Source organism: Ranitomeya imitator, chromosome 1 (assembly GCF_032444005.1).
Source record: "Ranitomeya imitator isolate aRanImi1 chromosome 1, aRanImi1.pri, whole genome shotgun sequence".
NCBI classification, from domain to species: domain Eukaryota; kingdom Metazoa; phylum Chordata; class Amphibia; order Anura; family Dendrobatidae; genus Ranitomeya; species Ranitomeya imitator.
In genome coordinates this window covers 1,167,801,829-1,167,817,830 of record NC_091282.1, presented here as the reverse complement: position 1 = coordinate 1,167,817,830, position 16,002 = coordinate 1,167,801,829, and the positions used below count along the sequence as shown (strand labels likewise).

Here is a 16,002-nt window from a genome sequence, read left to right as displayed (position 1 = left end):
TTTGTTTTGTTCTTCTTCTTCTTACAATCAAATATATATAAGCATAAAGTCAGCTCCTAAATGGGTTAGTATACAACAGGTGTTTCACCTTAGACAGTTACATTTTGAATATTCTCGAGTTTTAAGAAATTTTTTTCGTTTTTTTTTCCGTATTGAAAAGAAGGCTGCATTTACAGTGCATAGCAGTAACAAATAAAGAACGTAGTCATACTCTATGTACACAAAATAAAAATACTCCATAGAACCCATTCTCTGCCAGAGACACGGGCAATATGTCCGCTTGCAGGGAACATCTGTAAATACTTGACCAGTACAATGCAGTGGTATAAACTACCTGGACACTGATTCAGATAGTTGTACTCAGCTCTCGTTTATTATGTAACACCACAAGCACTCATCAGAAAATAAAATATATTTATATATATATTTATATATATATAGATATATATATATAATGCTGAACAAGCTGTGAAATCGACCGTGTACAAGGCTTTCGTTGTTGACATACAACATTGTAGACAATTGCATGGGTGTCAGAATCCAAGACTAATGTAGAGTGAAGAGACTTGCGTGTGCTGAAAATGCCATTTTTTTTAGTTTTCTTCACAAGATTCCCAATAAAAAAAAAGTTACTAAGGCGTTATCTATATTGCAATGTTTTTTTTGTTGTTGTTTTATATATATATATATATATATATATATATTTTTTATTTTTTTTTTCCTATGGGATGATCAAAATTAGACACAGTAAAGATTGCATTGCAGTTGAGCATCAACAGCTTACGAATCCTCCAATATTTTCCATGATAAATAGTGATCTCTCGACTTTTCCAGAATAATCAGTTTTAAAGCGGAGAAATTTTCACAGTTGGCTGGCACTTTCATCTCCAATGAAAAGCAGGTCTCGTCTTTATCCGAGTGATACGACGGCGACTGTGAAAGTGAGGAATCATCTGACACCCATGGCTTTCCCATTGCCTCTTTAGTCTTCAGCAGCTGTGTTCATGTAAACCATTGAAGAACGGAGAGTGTAAAGTAGGAGAAATTCCTAGGTTTGACTTTCAAGAGTCTCTTATTGGAGGACGAGTTGTCCGTGAGGTATTCTCCATCATTCCATTGGGCGGGGTGGTGATGCATGTTACCTGCGCAGGCTTCTTTGTGCCTCTTTAAGCAAACTGTCAAAATCCATGGAGTCATATTTGCTTTTGGTGGAAGCAGGATCGAAGTCATCTGAATTTGAATCTAGAAGACAAAGAAGTTAGAAGAATGAATGAAGTTGAGAAATTAATTATTGCCAAGTTGCCAACATATTAAGAATGGGTACATACATGCAATCTTCCACAGCAAAACATTCTAGTTCTTAGATGTGTTCTATATGCTGTTTTTGGAAGTTGTCATTGCCAACAAGTAAACCCCTGTACTCTCCACCCTAGCCACGTAGCCACTGCAATTTTGTATACTGTATACACATTGTGTTTGGATGGTTGTCTTGACAAGACAGGTTAGATTGGCAGCCGAAGTGTCTTCTTTCCTCACATCCACAAGGTTGGAAAGAATAAGCATGGTCCGTAACATTGAGAAGAGCATTTGGGGTGCAGATAAAAGGAGAGGGTTGTCACCAAAATAGTGCGTGTATGACCATTGTGCTAGGCCTATTAGAACTACTTGGAACCTGCCAAGACCTAAACTTCTTCAAGGAGTGGATCGAGTGATGGAGAGGTGACTGAAAGTGGTTCAGCAAAGTGACCCATCATCGGACCACAAAATTAGGTAATTCGGCTACCACAATACAGATTGGGGGTCTAAGAAGGCTAACTGTAGAAGAGAAAGGTTTACACGTATATGGTGCAGGCCACCACTGAAGTCGTATTCAATGAGAGTCCTTGTGGGTTAACTTCTGCTTAGTAGAGGATAATAAAAGGATAAAGGGCCGAGATGAGAGTGTTAGGGGGGAGGGTATTCATTTTATAGGAGGGGAAAATAGTGCAGACAGAGACCTGGGCACAAATAAGGAAGTTGGGGGTGGCGGTGGCATGGGGGGTGGGGTCAGAACAGTTAATAATTTAAGAAATACAAGTACAGAGAGGAACATAAAGTGCATGTATACTAATGCCAGAAGCCTCGCCAACAAAATGGACGAATTAGAACTAATGTTGTTGGAGCATAATTATGACATGGTGGGGATATCTGAAACGTGGCTGGATGAGAGCCATGACTGGGCTGTTAACTTGCAGGGCTTTAGCCTGTTCAGAAATGACCGTACAGATAAGCGAGGGGGAGGGGTGTGTCTGTATGTAAAATCGTCCTTAAAACCCATCCTGCGCGATAATATAGGTGAATTTAATGAAAATGTAGAATCCCTGTGGGTGGAGATAAGGGGAGGGGGAAAATATAATAAATTACTGATAGGGGTTTATTATAAATCTCCAAAAATAATGGAAGCAATGGAGAATATCCTCGTAAAGCAAATAGATGAAGCTGCGACTCAAGGAGAAGTCATTATTATGGGGGACTTCAACTACCCTGAAATAGATTGGGGAACAGAAACCTGCAGTTCCAGCAAAGGTAATCGGTTTTTGACAACTATGAGAGACAATTACCTTTCACAACTGGTTCAGGACCCAACAAGAAAGGGGGCACTGCTAGACCTAATATTAACCAACAGGCCAGACCGCATATCAAATATAAGGGTTGGGGGTCACTTGGGAAATAGCGATCACAAAATAATAAGTTTTCATGTATCCTTTAAAAAGATGTGTAGTAGAGGGGTTACAAGGACACTAAACTTCAGGAGGGCAAATTTCCAACGGATGAGAGAGGATCTTGGTGCAATTAACTGGGACGATATCCTGAGACACAAAAATACACAAAGAAAATGGGAGACGTTTATTAGCATCCTGGATCGGACCTGTGCACAGTATATACCGTATGGGAATAAACATACTAGAAATAGGAGGAAACCAATATGGCTAATTATAGCTGTAAGGGGCGCAATACGTGACAAAAAGAAAGCATTTAGAGAATTAAAGGAACTAGGTAGTGAGGAGACATTAAATAAATACAGAAAATTAAATAAATTCTGTAAAAAGCAAATCAAGGCAGCAAAGATTGAGACAGAGAGACTCATTGCCAGAGAGAGTAAAAATAATCCTAAAATATTCTTTAACTACATAAATAGTAAGAAACTAAAAAATGATAGTGTTGGCCCCCTTAAAAATAGTCTGGGTGAGATGGTGGATGAGGATGAGGAAAAAGCCAATATGCTAAATGACTTTTTTTCATCAGTATTTACACAAGAAAATCCCATGGCAGACAAAATGTCTAGTGATAAAAATTCCCAATTAAATGTCACCTGCTTAACCCAGCAGGAAGTGCGGCGGCGTCTAAAAATCACTAAATTGACAAATCTCCGGGCCCGGATGGGATACACCCTCGAGTACTGCAGGAATTAAGTACAGTCATTGATAGACCATTATTTTTAATCTTTAAAGACTCCATAATAACAGGGTCTGTGCCACAGGACTGGCGTATAGCAAATGTGGTGCCAATATTCAAAAAGGGAACAAAAACTGAACTCGGAAATTATAGGCCAGTAAGCTTAACCTCTACTGTGGGTAAAATCCTGGAGGGCATTCTAAGGGACGCTATACTGGAGTATCTGAAGAGGAATAACCTCATGACCCAGTATCAGCACGGGTTTACTAGGGACTGTTCATGTCAGACTAATTTGATCAGTTTCTATGAAGAGGTAAGTTCCGGATTGGACAAAGGGAACCCAGTGGATGTAGTGTATATGGACTTTTTAAAAGCTTTTGATACGGTGCCACACAAAAGGTTGATACATAAAATGAGAATAATGGGAATAGGAGAAAATATGTGCAAGTGGGTTGAGAGCTGGCTCAGGGATAGGAAACAAAGGGTGGTTATTAATGGAGCACACTCGGACTGGGTAGCGGTTAGCAGTGGGGTACCACAGGGGTCAGTATTGGGCCCTCTTCTTTTTAACATATTAATGACCTTGTAGGGGGCATTCAGAGTAGAATTTCAATATTTGCAGATGACACTAAACTCTGCAGGGTAATCAATACAGAGGAGGACAATTTTATATTACAGGATGATTTATGTAAACTAGAAGCTTGGGCTGAGAAATGGCAAATGAGCTTTAATGGGGATAAATGTAAGGTCATGCACTTGGGTAGAAGTAATAAGATGTATAATTATGTGCTTAATTCTAAAACTCTGGGCAAAACCGTCAATGAAAAAGACCTGGGTGTATGGGTGGATGACAAACTCATATTCAGGGGCCAGTGTTAGGCAGCTGCTACAAAGGCAAATAAAATAATGGGATGCATTAAAAGAGGCATAGATGCTCATGAGGAGAATATAATTTTACCTCTATACAAGTCACTAGTTCGACCACACTTAGAATACTGTGCACAGTTCTGGTCTCCGGTGTTTAAGAAAGACATAGCTGAACTGGAGTGGGTGCAGAGAAGAGCGACCAAGGTTATTAGAGGACTGGGGGTCTGCAATACCAAGATAGGTTATTACACTTGGGGCTATTTAGTTTGGAAAAACGAAGACTAAGGGGTGATCTTATTTTAATGTATAAATATATGAGGGGACAGTACAAAGACCTTTCTGATGATCTTTTTAATCATAGACCTGAAACAGGGACAAGGGGGCATCCTCTGCGTTTGGAGGAAAAAAGGTTTAAGCATAATAACAGACGCGGATTCTTTACTGTAAGAGCAGTGAGACTATGGAAATCTCTGCCGTATGATGTTGTAATGAGTGATTCATTACTTAAATTTAAGAGGGGACTGGATACCTTTCTGGAAAAGTATAATGTTACAGGGTATATACACTAGATTCCTTGATAGGGCGTTGATCCAGGGAACTAGTCTGATTGCCGTATGTGGAGTCGGGAAGGAATTTTTTTCCCCATTGTGGAGCTTACTCTTTGCCACATGGGTTTTTTTTGCCTTCCTCTGGATCAACATGTTAGGGCATGTTAGGTTAGGCTATGGGTTGAACTAGATGGACATATAGTCTTCCTTCAACCTTAATAACTATGTAACTATGTAACTATCTCACAGTGGCACTTTTGTCGCTACGACGGTACGATCCGTGACGTTCCAGCAATATCCATACGATATCGCTGTGTCTGACACGCAGTAGCGATCAGGGACCCTGCTGAGAATCGTACGTCGTAGCAGATCGTTTGGAACATTCTTTCGTCGCTGGATCTCCCACTGTCATCGCTCGATCGGTGTGTGTGACACCGATCCAGCGATGCGTTCGCTTGTAACCAGGGTAAACATCGGGTTACTAAGCGCAGGGCCGCGCTTAGTAACCCGATGTTTATCCTGGTTACCATCGTAAATGTAAAAAAAAACAAACACTACATACTTACATTCCGGTGTCCGTCAGGTCCCTTGCCGTCTGCTTCCCGCACTGACTGACTGCCGGCCGTAAAGTGAAAGCAGAGCACAGCGCGCTGTGCTGTGCTTTCACTTTACGGCCAGCAGTCAGTCAGTGCGGGAAGCAGACGGCAAGGGACAGACACCGGAATGTAAGTATGTAGTGTTTGTTTTTTTTTACGCTGGTAACCAGGGTAAACATCGGGTTACTAAGCGCGGCCCTGCGCTTAGTAACCCAATGTTTACCCTGGTTACCCGGGGACCTCGGCATCGTTGGTCGCTGGAGAGCTGTCTGTGTGACAGCTCTCCAGCGACCACACAACGACTTACCAACGATCACGGCCAGGTCGTATTGCTGGTCGTGATCGTTGGTAAATCGTATAGTGTAACGGTACCCTTAGAAACATTTCATAGCCAATGCAAGATAAGTAAATAGTTGGGTTAGACTGTTGTGGAGTAAACTAGTCAGACAGATGATTGCGACACTTCTCTTGTTATACTCTGTTCAGACAATCAGAGTAAAAGTATCACCTGGTAAGTATCTATGACCACTGCACTTTTGTATCTTATCTGAGAACTGCGGCCATAAAACGTCTTCTCAGAGTGGCCACAATGATAAAATATGTGTACCACTGCAACTGCAGTAGTGTTGAATTGTTGGATTCATAACTGGCTTAGTGATTGGACCCAAAGAGTGGTCGTAAATGGCTGCACATCCAGTTGGAAGAATGTCTCAAGTGGGGTACCACAGGGCTCTGTCCTGGGCACTGTATTGTTCAACATCTTAATCAATTATTTAGATGAAGGAATTGAGGGTAAACTGATTAAATTTGCTGATGACACAAAGCTAGGAGGGATAGCTAATACTAGAGAAGAGAGATAGAGGATTCAAGAAGATATAAATAAACTGGAGCAGAGGGCAGCAACTAACAGAATGGTTTTTAACAGGGAAAAATATAAAAGTACTACATCTGGGCAATAAAAATGAAAAAAAGCATATACAGAATGGGAGGAATAGGGCTAAGCAACAGCACATGGGAAAAAGAATTGGGTATAGTAATAGACCATAAACTGAACATGAGTCAACAGTGTGATGCAGCAGCAAAAAAGGCAAATGCAATTCTGGGATGTATTAGCAGAAGCATTCAGTCTAGATCACGCGACGTCATTATTGTCCTCTACTCCTTGTTGGTCAGACCTCATCTGGAATACTGTGTCCAGTTTTGGGCACCACATTTTAAAAAAGACATCAACAAACTGGAGCAAGTTCAGAGAAGAGCGACCAGAATGGTGACCGGGCTGCAAACCATGTGCTATGAGGAACAGCTACAGGATTTGAGAATGTTTAGCTTGCAAAAAAAGAAGACTGAGAGGAGACTTAATAGCTGTCTACAAATATCTCAAGGGCTGTCACATTGTAGAAGGATCATCTTTATTCTCATTTTCACAAGGAAAGACTAGAAGCAATGGGATGAAACTGAATGGGAGGAAACACAGATTAGATATTAGAAAAGACTATTTGACAGTTAGGGTGATCAATGAGTGGAACAGGCTGCCACGAGAGGTGGTGGGTTCTCCTTCCATGGAAGTCTTCAAATAGAGGCTGGGCAGACACCTGTCTGGGATGATTTAGTGAATCCTGCTTTGAGCAGGGGGTTGGACACGATGACCCTGGAGGCCCCTTCCAACTCTACCATTCTATGATTCTAGTATACAGGGTTATTTCTTACTATAGCTTTTGGACAATACTGAATCCTCCAGTTCTGAAATGCAATAGTGTGAGCCTACACTGAGATCACCCATTTAGGTCACTGATTTAGTCATGTTTATTGTACTTGTTTTCTACCTTATTTTATGCTCTCAGGGTGTGCTCTCCTTGGCTTCAATGGAGCACTGTGGATGGCCAAACATGAAGTCTCATGTAGGCACAAGATTTTAATCACATGTGAAATTATTAAACAAGAAAGGAGGATGTCAAGAGCGGCGTAAGTAAAGCAAATGGTGACAGACTCCTGTTGGTGAAGACTCCTGTTGGCATCATGCATATCCTGAGAATTGCATTACATATTCACTTTTACAATGATAACAACTGGTCTGGTCTGACATGGTCATGGGATTTAGGATTAAGGACCTAAATGGGGCGGTTTGTTAGAGGTTCCCTTTTAGGTTGTTTTAAAACAATATTAGTAATAATAATACCATTGTCTTTTTAAATTGTCTTATATCACCATATTAAAAAAATACTAAAAAAAATATAAATATATAGCTTTATATCTATATATGTATTGGGCAGCATGGTGGCTCAGTGGTTAGTACTGTTGCTTTGCAGCACTGTGTCCTGGGTTCACATCCCACCAAGGAAAACCTCTGAATTTATGCTGGTTACAGCCGGGTTCTCCGGTTTCCTCCAACTCTCCAAAGACATACTGATAGGGAAATGTACATTGTGTGCCCCAATGGGGACAGTGATGATTTCTGTAAAGCGCTGCGGAATATGATAGCGATATATAAGTAAGCATAATAGTAAATAAATAATAAATATAGTATATAATTAATTACATGATTTAATTCCTATTTTTTCATATGACAATATTACTTTATTTTACCATATTAACTTTTTCTAATGACACACTCTAATCATATATTGTATTTCGAGATTTTATGATACAAAAGGATTCCATTGTTCCCAAATTTTCATGATTGGAATTCATCAGGAAGATGAGAACAATAATGTAAATGATGGACTCTAACCTAAAGCAAAAAGAACTAAATATATCTTTAGAAATAAGAATCTTTTCTGATACTGATCCATCGCACATATGTTACGCTGAGCTTCTTCTACCTCTAAATTAAAATGACTTTTCCAGTGAATACTAGAAGCAAATAAAATGTAAGTAATCAAATAATTCGGAATAGTTTTAAATGTGAATCCATCACGTAAAATACTAAATAAATAACAATACCCTGGCACTGCCATTTCCTTTATTTTCCCACATCTCCCTGGAGCATCGTTATTTTGTTTGAGTTGATTAAAGCGTACTAACCGGAGTCCTGTTCCTCAAACAGCTGTGTTTACTCTCCAGCTCTGTCTAAGCCCCTCTACATTACCGAGGTGTTAAATAAGGTAGACACGGAGCGTCATGCCGCATCTGACTATTTCAATCCACCATCAAGTAAACAGAAAATAAATCTTGGATTGCACGCAAGGGTGAGCTGGAGCTGAAGAGTGGATGGAGTCTTTCTCACATTTATATCATACAGTAAATATGGTTGATACTTGTGAGCGTCGGTTAAAGGGAAACTGTAATTTATCAGTTCTTTTTTTTTGCATATTGTGAGAATTCAGAAGCAAGATATTCATATCTGTTATTATGCTTCACATGTCATGTATTGCATGCAATACTCTATATAGATACATTCTAAGGGGTAAAGATACTCCATAAGAAGCTGGTGTGGAAAATCCATCATCGGCTGACCTCTTTATGCAAAGGGCACCTGTCATGTACCCAAACACTAATTTGTGAAGCTTTGCACATAGTGAGCAGCACCTGTAAATATGCCCTGGTACACTGACTGACAGTTCTCTCTGCAGCTCATCTGTGCAGAGCGAACTGTCACTCAAAGCACCGAGGCAGGTCTATGCACAGAGCGGTGACCGTAGGCACACCACCACACCTCTGTGCCTGAAAGCTGGCAGCTCCTCAGAGGAAAAAAGTTAATTTTCTCCCAATAGTCAATGCTTTCAATGCAATAGCCAGAGAGAATTTTAAAGGAATCTGTCAGCAGGTTTGTGTTATGTAATATGACAGCAGCATGATGTTGGGTCTGAAACCCTGATTCCAGTGATGGGTTGTAACAGCGTGTCCCTCCAGTCTGTGTCCCTGGACTGCCATGTAATCAGTCTTGAGTCAACAACCAGTAGGGGGGAGCCCTCCCCCATGGAGGGGTGGATCCCAGGACACAGAACAATAGACTCATGTGTTGGCTGATTCAGTTGTGTGGTGACTTGGGAAGGGCTGGGATCTTATGCTGAGGCGAGATCCTGGTGCCTGTGTGTGGAGGGTTAAAAGCTGCCACATGGAATGGTGCTATGCCCCTCATCTGTTGGATCCAGTGAACCCATCCAAGGATGATTTGTTTTTTCCCTGGCGTTGGATTGCCGGGTGGCGACCCCGGATCTGCTCCCTTTGTGTGGACTCATTACAGACGCTGCAGAATTACTTTCATTTGTGTTGTTCCAGTTCCCTGTTCCAATAAATATTGATGAATTGTTTATCGGCCTGGTGTCTCTTCCTGCTTTGTTGCATACCCCGTCACATGTATAACTTAGTTTATTGGATTCAGCAGTTAACACAGAATTACAATTTTCTCTGCTGCAGATCTAGCAGTGCTCTAAATGCTGGGTTGTGAATTATCCCGCCCCCCACCATTGATTGGCAGCTAGCTGTATACACTGTATGTTGACAGAAAGCTGCTACTCAGTGGTGGGAGTGGGAGACAGGACTGTGGAGTCGGTAAGCCAAACCTCCGACTCCTACTCCTTAATTGCCCTGACTCCCAACTCCACGACTCCAACCCCACAGCCCTGCCTCACTACTGAGCATGTACATAAAGTGCAACACAGATTCATCTAATCTGACTTCACAGCCTCACTACTGAGCATGTACATATAGTGCAGCACAGATTCATCTCATCTACGACTCCTCAGCCTCACTACTGAGCATGTACATAAAGTGCAACACAGATTCATCTAATCTGACTTCACAGCCTCACTACTGAGCATGTACATAAAGTGCAGCACAGATTCATCTAATCTACGACTCCTCAGCCTCACTACTGAGCATGTACATAAAGTGCAGCACAGATTCATCTCATCTGACTCCACAGCACTGGTCACTACTGAGCATGTACATAAAGTGCAGCACAGATTCATCCCATCTTCAAATCCACAGCCCTGATCACTACTGAGCATGTACATAAAGTGCAGCACAGATTCATCTCATCTCCAACCCCACAGCATTAATCACTGCTGAGCATGTACATAAAGTGCAGCACAGATTCATCTCATCTGACCCCACAGCACTGGTCACTACTGAGCATGTACATAGAGTTCAGCACAGATTCATCTCATCTCCAACCCCACAGCACTGGTCACTACTGAGCATATACATAAAGTGCAACACAGATTCATCTCATTCCCGACCCCACAGCACTGGTCACTACTGAGCATGTACATATAATGCAGTACAGATTCATCTCATCTCCAACCCCACAGCACTGGTCACTACTGAGCATGTACATAAAGTGCAGCACAGATTCATCTCATTCCCGACCCCACAGCGCTGGTCACTACTGAGCATGTACATATAATGCAGTACAGATTCATCTCAACTACAACCCCACAACACTGGTCACTAATAAGCATGTACATAAAGTGCAGCACAGATTCATCTCATCTCCGACTCCTCAGCCTCACTTTTGGTAGTGCGATCTTGCACTTTCACAGTGAAGAGGCCTTAGATTGTGAGATCTCATTTTGCATGCTGGAGTCCCACAACCTGGAAGATCAGATCCAACTTTTGCTCGATAGCGGGCTCCTAAGAATTTATATTTTACGAAGTTCTGCATTAAAAATGATCAGTCTGTAGCCGCCCACTGTTGTTTTTTTAAAAAAAGTGTAGCCATAGAAATATGATAGGTAGTCTTTAAAGGTCAAGCAATCCTTACCTGGGTAATAAATTATACAAAAATCACCTTTTTGCCTCCTCTTGAACGTGGTAATCCGTTAAGTCAATATTGAGCCTTGCCACATGACATGATGATTCTGGTTTGGCTTTATATATAAGAGCCCCCCATACACATTAGACTAATGTCGAACCAACCCGCTGATAACGATGAGCTTATACGACAGTCTAATGCGTGTAGGAACACCGTACAATTGATTGTCAGAAACGTTAAGAATCGGAATGTCCAATTTCGGACTGCCAATCCTTTCGTTCTCCCGGAAATAAGTCTCCGACAGGCATATCTGGCAGTCGCTCTTACATGGAGAACACAGGAAAGTTTGACTGACTGAGCATTCCTGTGCATGGCAGACACAGCCAAGATGGCTACTGGCCAAACAATTGGCCATCAAAAGTGCATGGGATGGGGGTAAGAAATGTGGTAAGGCTCTTTAAAAGGTTGATACTGATCTATTGGTTTGCTGTTACAAAGAAATTACACTAGGGGCTCTGCTCTCTTTATTTCTGAAGAGGCTATGACCATACACTTTGTTCTATGTAATAATGATTAGTGTATTTTTCGGCTGAGGTTAGACAGTGACCTCTCTGCTGGGTGCATGGTGCATGGCTCAGGTTCAATGCACCTTAGTGCAATGCAAATTACATATTTAACGTTGACCAGTCTTTTTTTTTGGTCACATGCCGATGTAAACCCCGTGCAGCGGATCTTTATAAAAGTTCAAATACTAGATGGAGAAAAATCATTCATCTCTTGTGCTGGTTTCACACTTCCAACATTCACACTGCAAGTACAGACCACGACAAGCTACAGGTCTCCTGACAAAGGCTTATAAAAGGCTGGTGAGCTCAGGTCAAGAGACATAAAGCTGGCTCATATTCAGAACGTGCATGGCGGACGTGTCGTGCCAGTCACACATAGAAAATTCAGTCAATTTCAGGATTTATTGTGACTTCTCATACTGTGCCACTGGGAGGGCTTATTCAAACAGATCAATCCCTTTTAATATGGACATTATACAGACGGTCCCTACCTGCAACTTCCCTATATTACCATTTGCGGAGACCCAATGAAAACATTTGGTGCCATTCTGCATGACTCACCATGACCGAGTTTCGCATTATCACCCATATATCAAGTAATACTACAGTAATAGCACATCCTCTCCTTATTGGCTTATTAGAAACAGGTCTGCATAAAGAAAATTCATGATTGGATAGTGCCATCACTTAAAAGGGTTTTGTCAATTACTCAAATTGGTAAAATTATCAAAACACTTGTAAAAACAAGCAATTCTGCAACTTACCTTTAATTAAAAATCCTCTACTTTCTAAGGAATTAAGGAATTATTAATTTTATAGTTTTATAATTCATTGTTCAGGTTACCGGCCACTTCTGCAGTCTAGAGGTTTCCTAGCTAAAAAAAAGTGCAGCGATTGCAAGCTCTTTGCTATAGAGCTTTGAAGCACTGCTCCTCAAGTTAACTCGATCTCTAGATCCATCTCACATCCACTGATTCTGCAGAAGCAAAAGTGTCTTTGATTTAAGTATTGGAGAGAGCACAACTTGTGGCCATGTCACTGGTCTGAACGACCAATCTTGAGGAGTGCACGACCATCTGGCAAGCAGGGAGCTGGGAAGGGCAGGAGTTCCCAATACAGTTGCAATGAACTCTAGTAAAAAAATTGACTCTCATTACCACAAAGCAACCACAATGTTTAGCTATGGAACATAAAATTGTATACCTTTGAAATATCAAGAAAACATCTGACCGGTTTGGACTTTTTGGAATGATTAGGACATCACTGAGAAAATAATGTGGTTTTACGGTGACAAAGGTTCCCATAAAGCTCTCCATAGAAATAAAATTGTGCCAAGGCACATCTGTAGTCAATCCTAGCCTAAGGTTCAATACATTCAAGCTTCAACTGAAAACATATGAACATGTTAAAACCTTGTGATGTAAAAATAGGTTTTATAACCCATGGCCTTTTGCGTCTTAAGCATTTATTTTAGCATTGCCTGCCTGTGGCCAGTGGCAAAGCCGTGCAAATTAATTACTGAGCTATAAAGAATATAGGACATATATTAGCTTCTACCATATGCTGGTACTTTATGTTAGGCAATTCATTTCTCACAACAAATTACCAATAAATGAGGAGTTGAGTAAATCACTGACAGCCGGCAACTAACTCTGTCAAGGTAAATCCTATTGTGTGAAAATGGCAAGAACCATCAAGATCTAACAAATGCAATCCATACCTAAATCTGCATAGTTGGACTTGCAAAACTGCTTTCTTTCGCAAAAGCACAGCTCAAAGTCGGGTTCGCTAGATCTGCGCAGGGTGTATCCATTCTCAAGAGCAGCAAAAGCGTCACATGTATAGCGGTAGGTGATGAAGCCGTAACAGTCTCTGCAATGAGAAGGGTAAAAATCAAATAAATGAGCACAGGAAGTATATACCCACTTATATAAAACATCTCTGCATTGTATTATGCTCCTCCTTGAGGATGGAATGCCAGACACCTTTGACGACCATTTATCTATCATGAGAACACAGGATTGGCCATGCTAAAATCTAACAATCCCATCATCACCATCAGCTGGTTGGGCCAAAATGACACTCACCCATCATCCCGCAGATTGACCGTACATTCTTCAATTTCGCCAAAAACTTCAAACCGAGCTCGCAGTTCACCGCGATTCATGTTAGTTCTCATCTTACCGATGTAAATAACTCTGTGCTCCTCCTACAAGGAAATAGGCACAAATGTAAAATATATACTATATTAAGTGACCTTAATGATGCTTTTCGGCTTACAAAACCTATTTACAAATATCGTATGAAAAGTTTATAATAAGGGTTCTCTGTTCTGTAGCCTCATCTCGGACCCAAAATAATCCATGTATTGCACATACATGCCAATGCTTCATTTCACCTGCGGGGGTGCTGTAGAGAAACTAAACACTTGCTGGCAGGTTCTTCTTTAGATCGGAGCTGACTGATGTTGGTGTCGGAATAGGGAATCCCTGCGGTCAGCTTAATATGGATGACACCGTCTTTCAAAAAGGGAGAGTACACAGTCGTACATCATAGTTGTCCACTATTTATATCTCACGACGCTGAAATGTTATACAACTGATATTTTGTTTCCTATTCCATAAAGGCTAAAACACCTACAAACAACCCGAGCAATCTGAAATATGTGTCTGTAAATAGTATGACCGGCAAACACTAATTCCATCCCAACGATCAGCTGCCGACCATAAAGCTGAAACTTCTTCTTCTGGAATGATGGAATTAATATAAATGTGTCCTTGGCAGCAATTTTATAACTTCCAGTTATGTTTTTTCAGGGTTTAATTAACACTATGCAGCCCGGATGACTAAACTTATGGAATGTTTTGATGTATTTGGCATATATTAATATCAAGTGGAATAGGACAGAAACTCCATCCATATCTCCTTTTTATTAAAAGCCACTCAATATAACATTTTTCTCGGCACAGTAAAGCTCAGCTTATTATAGAATGGTTCATGTGTGCATTAGGTAGATGGATTCAATACATATGCATATGGAGTCATTAAATGTGGATCAAAATATACCTTTTTAGGATACTGGGAGCATTGGGCAATAAATTCAAGGGAAGAGGGTTTTCATATTACTTTATCAAAGGAACCGTTAATAAATTAATAAATTGCTTTGGTGCTTCAAATGGTTTTTATATAGACATTAAGTAAAATAAATTATAGAATTATAGATGGGATTATGGGATTATGTAATTTCTAATGTAAATGTGAATAATAAGTCAGACCTTTGAAACCATGACTTCTAATATTTAGAATTTCCAGGAGATGCACATTATGTCTTATGATGCACATCCTGGCTGCTGTAAAACCTCTTTTTTGGAGCAGAGTTGTCCTTTCTATAGCAGAAAGACTGACATAATGCTCCCCTTTCCATATAGGAATTATGTCTCATTGCATGTGGGGTGCAAAATAAGCAATTTTTCATAACTTCATTTGCTTCTGAATCCCACTTTAAAGGGGTAGAAGAAACCTCATCATACATTTGTGCTCAAAAGTTTACATACCCCGGCAGAATTTTTGCTTTTTTGGGCTTTTTTCAGAGAATATGAATGATAACTCCAAAACTTTTTCTCCATTAATGGTTAGTGGTTGGGTGAAGCCATTTATTGTCAAACTACTGTGTTTTCTCTTTTTAATTCATAATGACAACCAAAAACATCCAAATGACCCTGATCAAAACTTCACATCCCTCATTTCTTAATACGGTGTATTGCACCCTCTAACATCAGTGACAGCTTGAAGTCTTTTGTGGTAGTTGTGGATGAGGTTCTTTATTTTCTCAGGTGGTAAAGCTGCCCACTCTTCTTGGCAAAAAGCCACCAGTTCCTGTAAATTCCTGGGCTGTCTAGAATGATCTGTGGTCTTGAGATCTCCCCAGAGTGGCTCAATGATATTGAGATCTGGAGACTGAGATGGCCACTCCAGAACCTTCACTTTGTTCTGCTGTAGCCAATGACATGTCGACTTGGCCTTGTGTTTTGGATCATTGTCATGTTGGAACGTCCAAGTACATCCCATGCGCAGCTTCCGGGCTGATGAGTGCAAATTTGTCTCCAATATTTGCTGATAACGTGCTGCATTCATTCTTCATTCAACTTTGACCAAGTTTCCTGTGCGTTTGTAGCTCACACATCCCCAAAACAGTACTTTACAGTGGGAATGGTGTTCCTTTCATCATAGGCCTTGTTAACCTCTCTCCAAATGTAAAGTATATGCTTGTGGCCAAAAAGTTCAATTTTGGTCTC

The 16,002-nt window shown here is 40.7% G+C and overlaps 1 protein-coding gene across 3 annotated transcripts in view; it reads right to left on the bottom strand.

Annotated features, from left to right (window-relative positions):
• Positions 1 to 720: 720 nt before the first annotated feature.
• PPARGC1A (PPARG coactivator 1 alpha) overlaps positions 721 to 16,002 on the bottom strand; it is a 140,904-nt gene continuing 125,622 nt past the window's right edge. Inside the window, exons 11-13 of one of the 3 annotated variants that reach the window (XM_069744668.1) lie at positions 13,795 to 13,916; positions 13,428 to 13,579; positions 721 to 1,242 (exon numbers count right to left, since the gene is read on the bottom strand). In XM_069744668.1, coding sequence (XP_069600769.1) covers positions 1,139 to 1,242; positions 13,428 to 13,579; positions 13,795 to 13,916 — 378 coding nt within the window. In that variant the 3' untranslated portion in view covers positions 721 to 1,138. The remainder of the gene's footprint in view (positions 1,243 to 13,427; positions 13,580 to 13,794; positions 13,917 to 16,002) is intronic. The other 2 variants (XM_069744667.1, XM_069744669.1) reach the window with 2 other exon arrangements.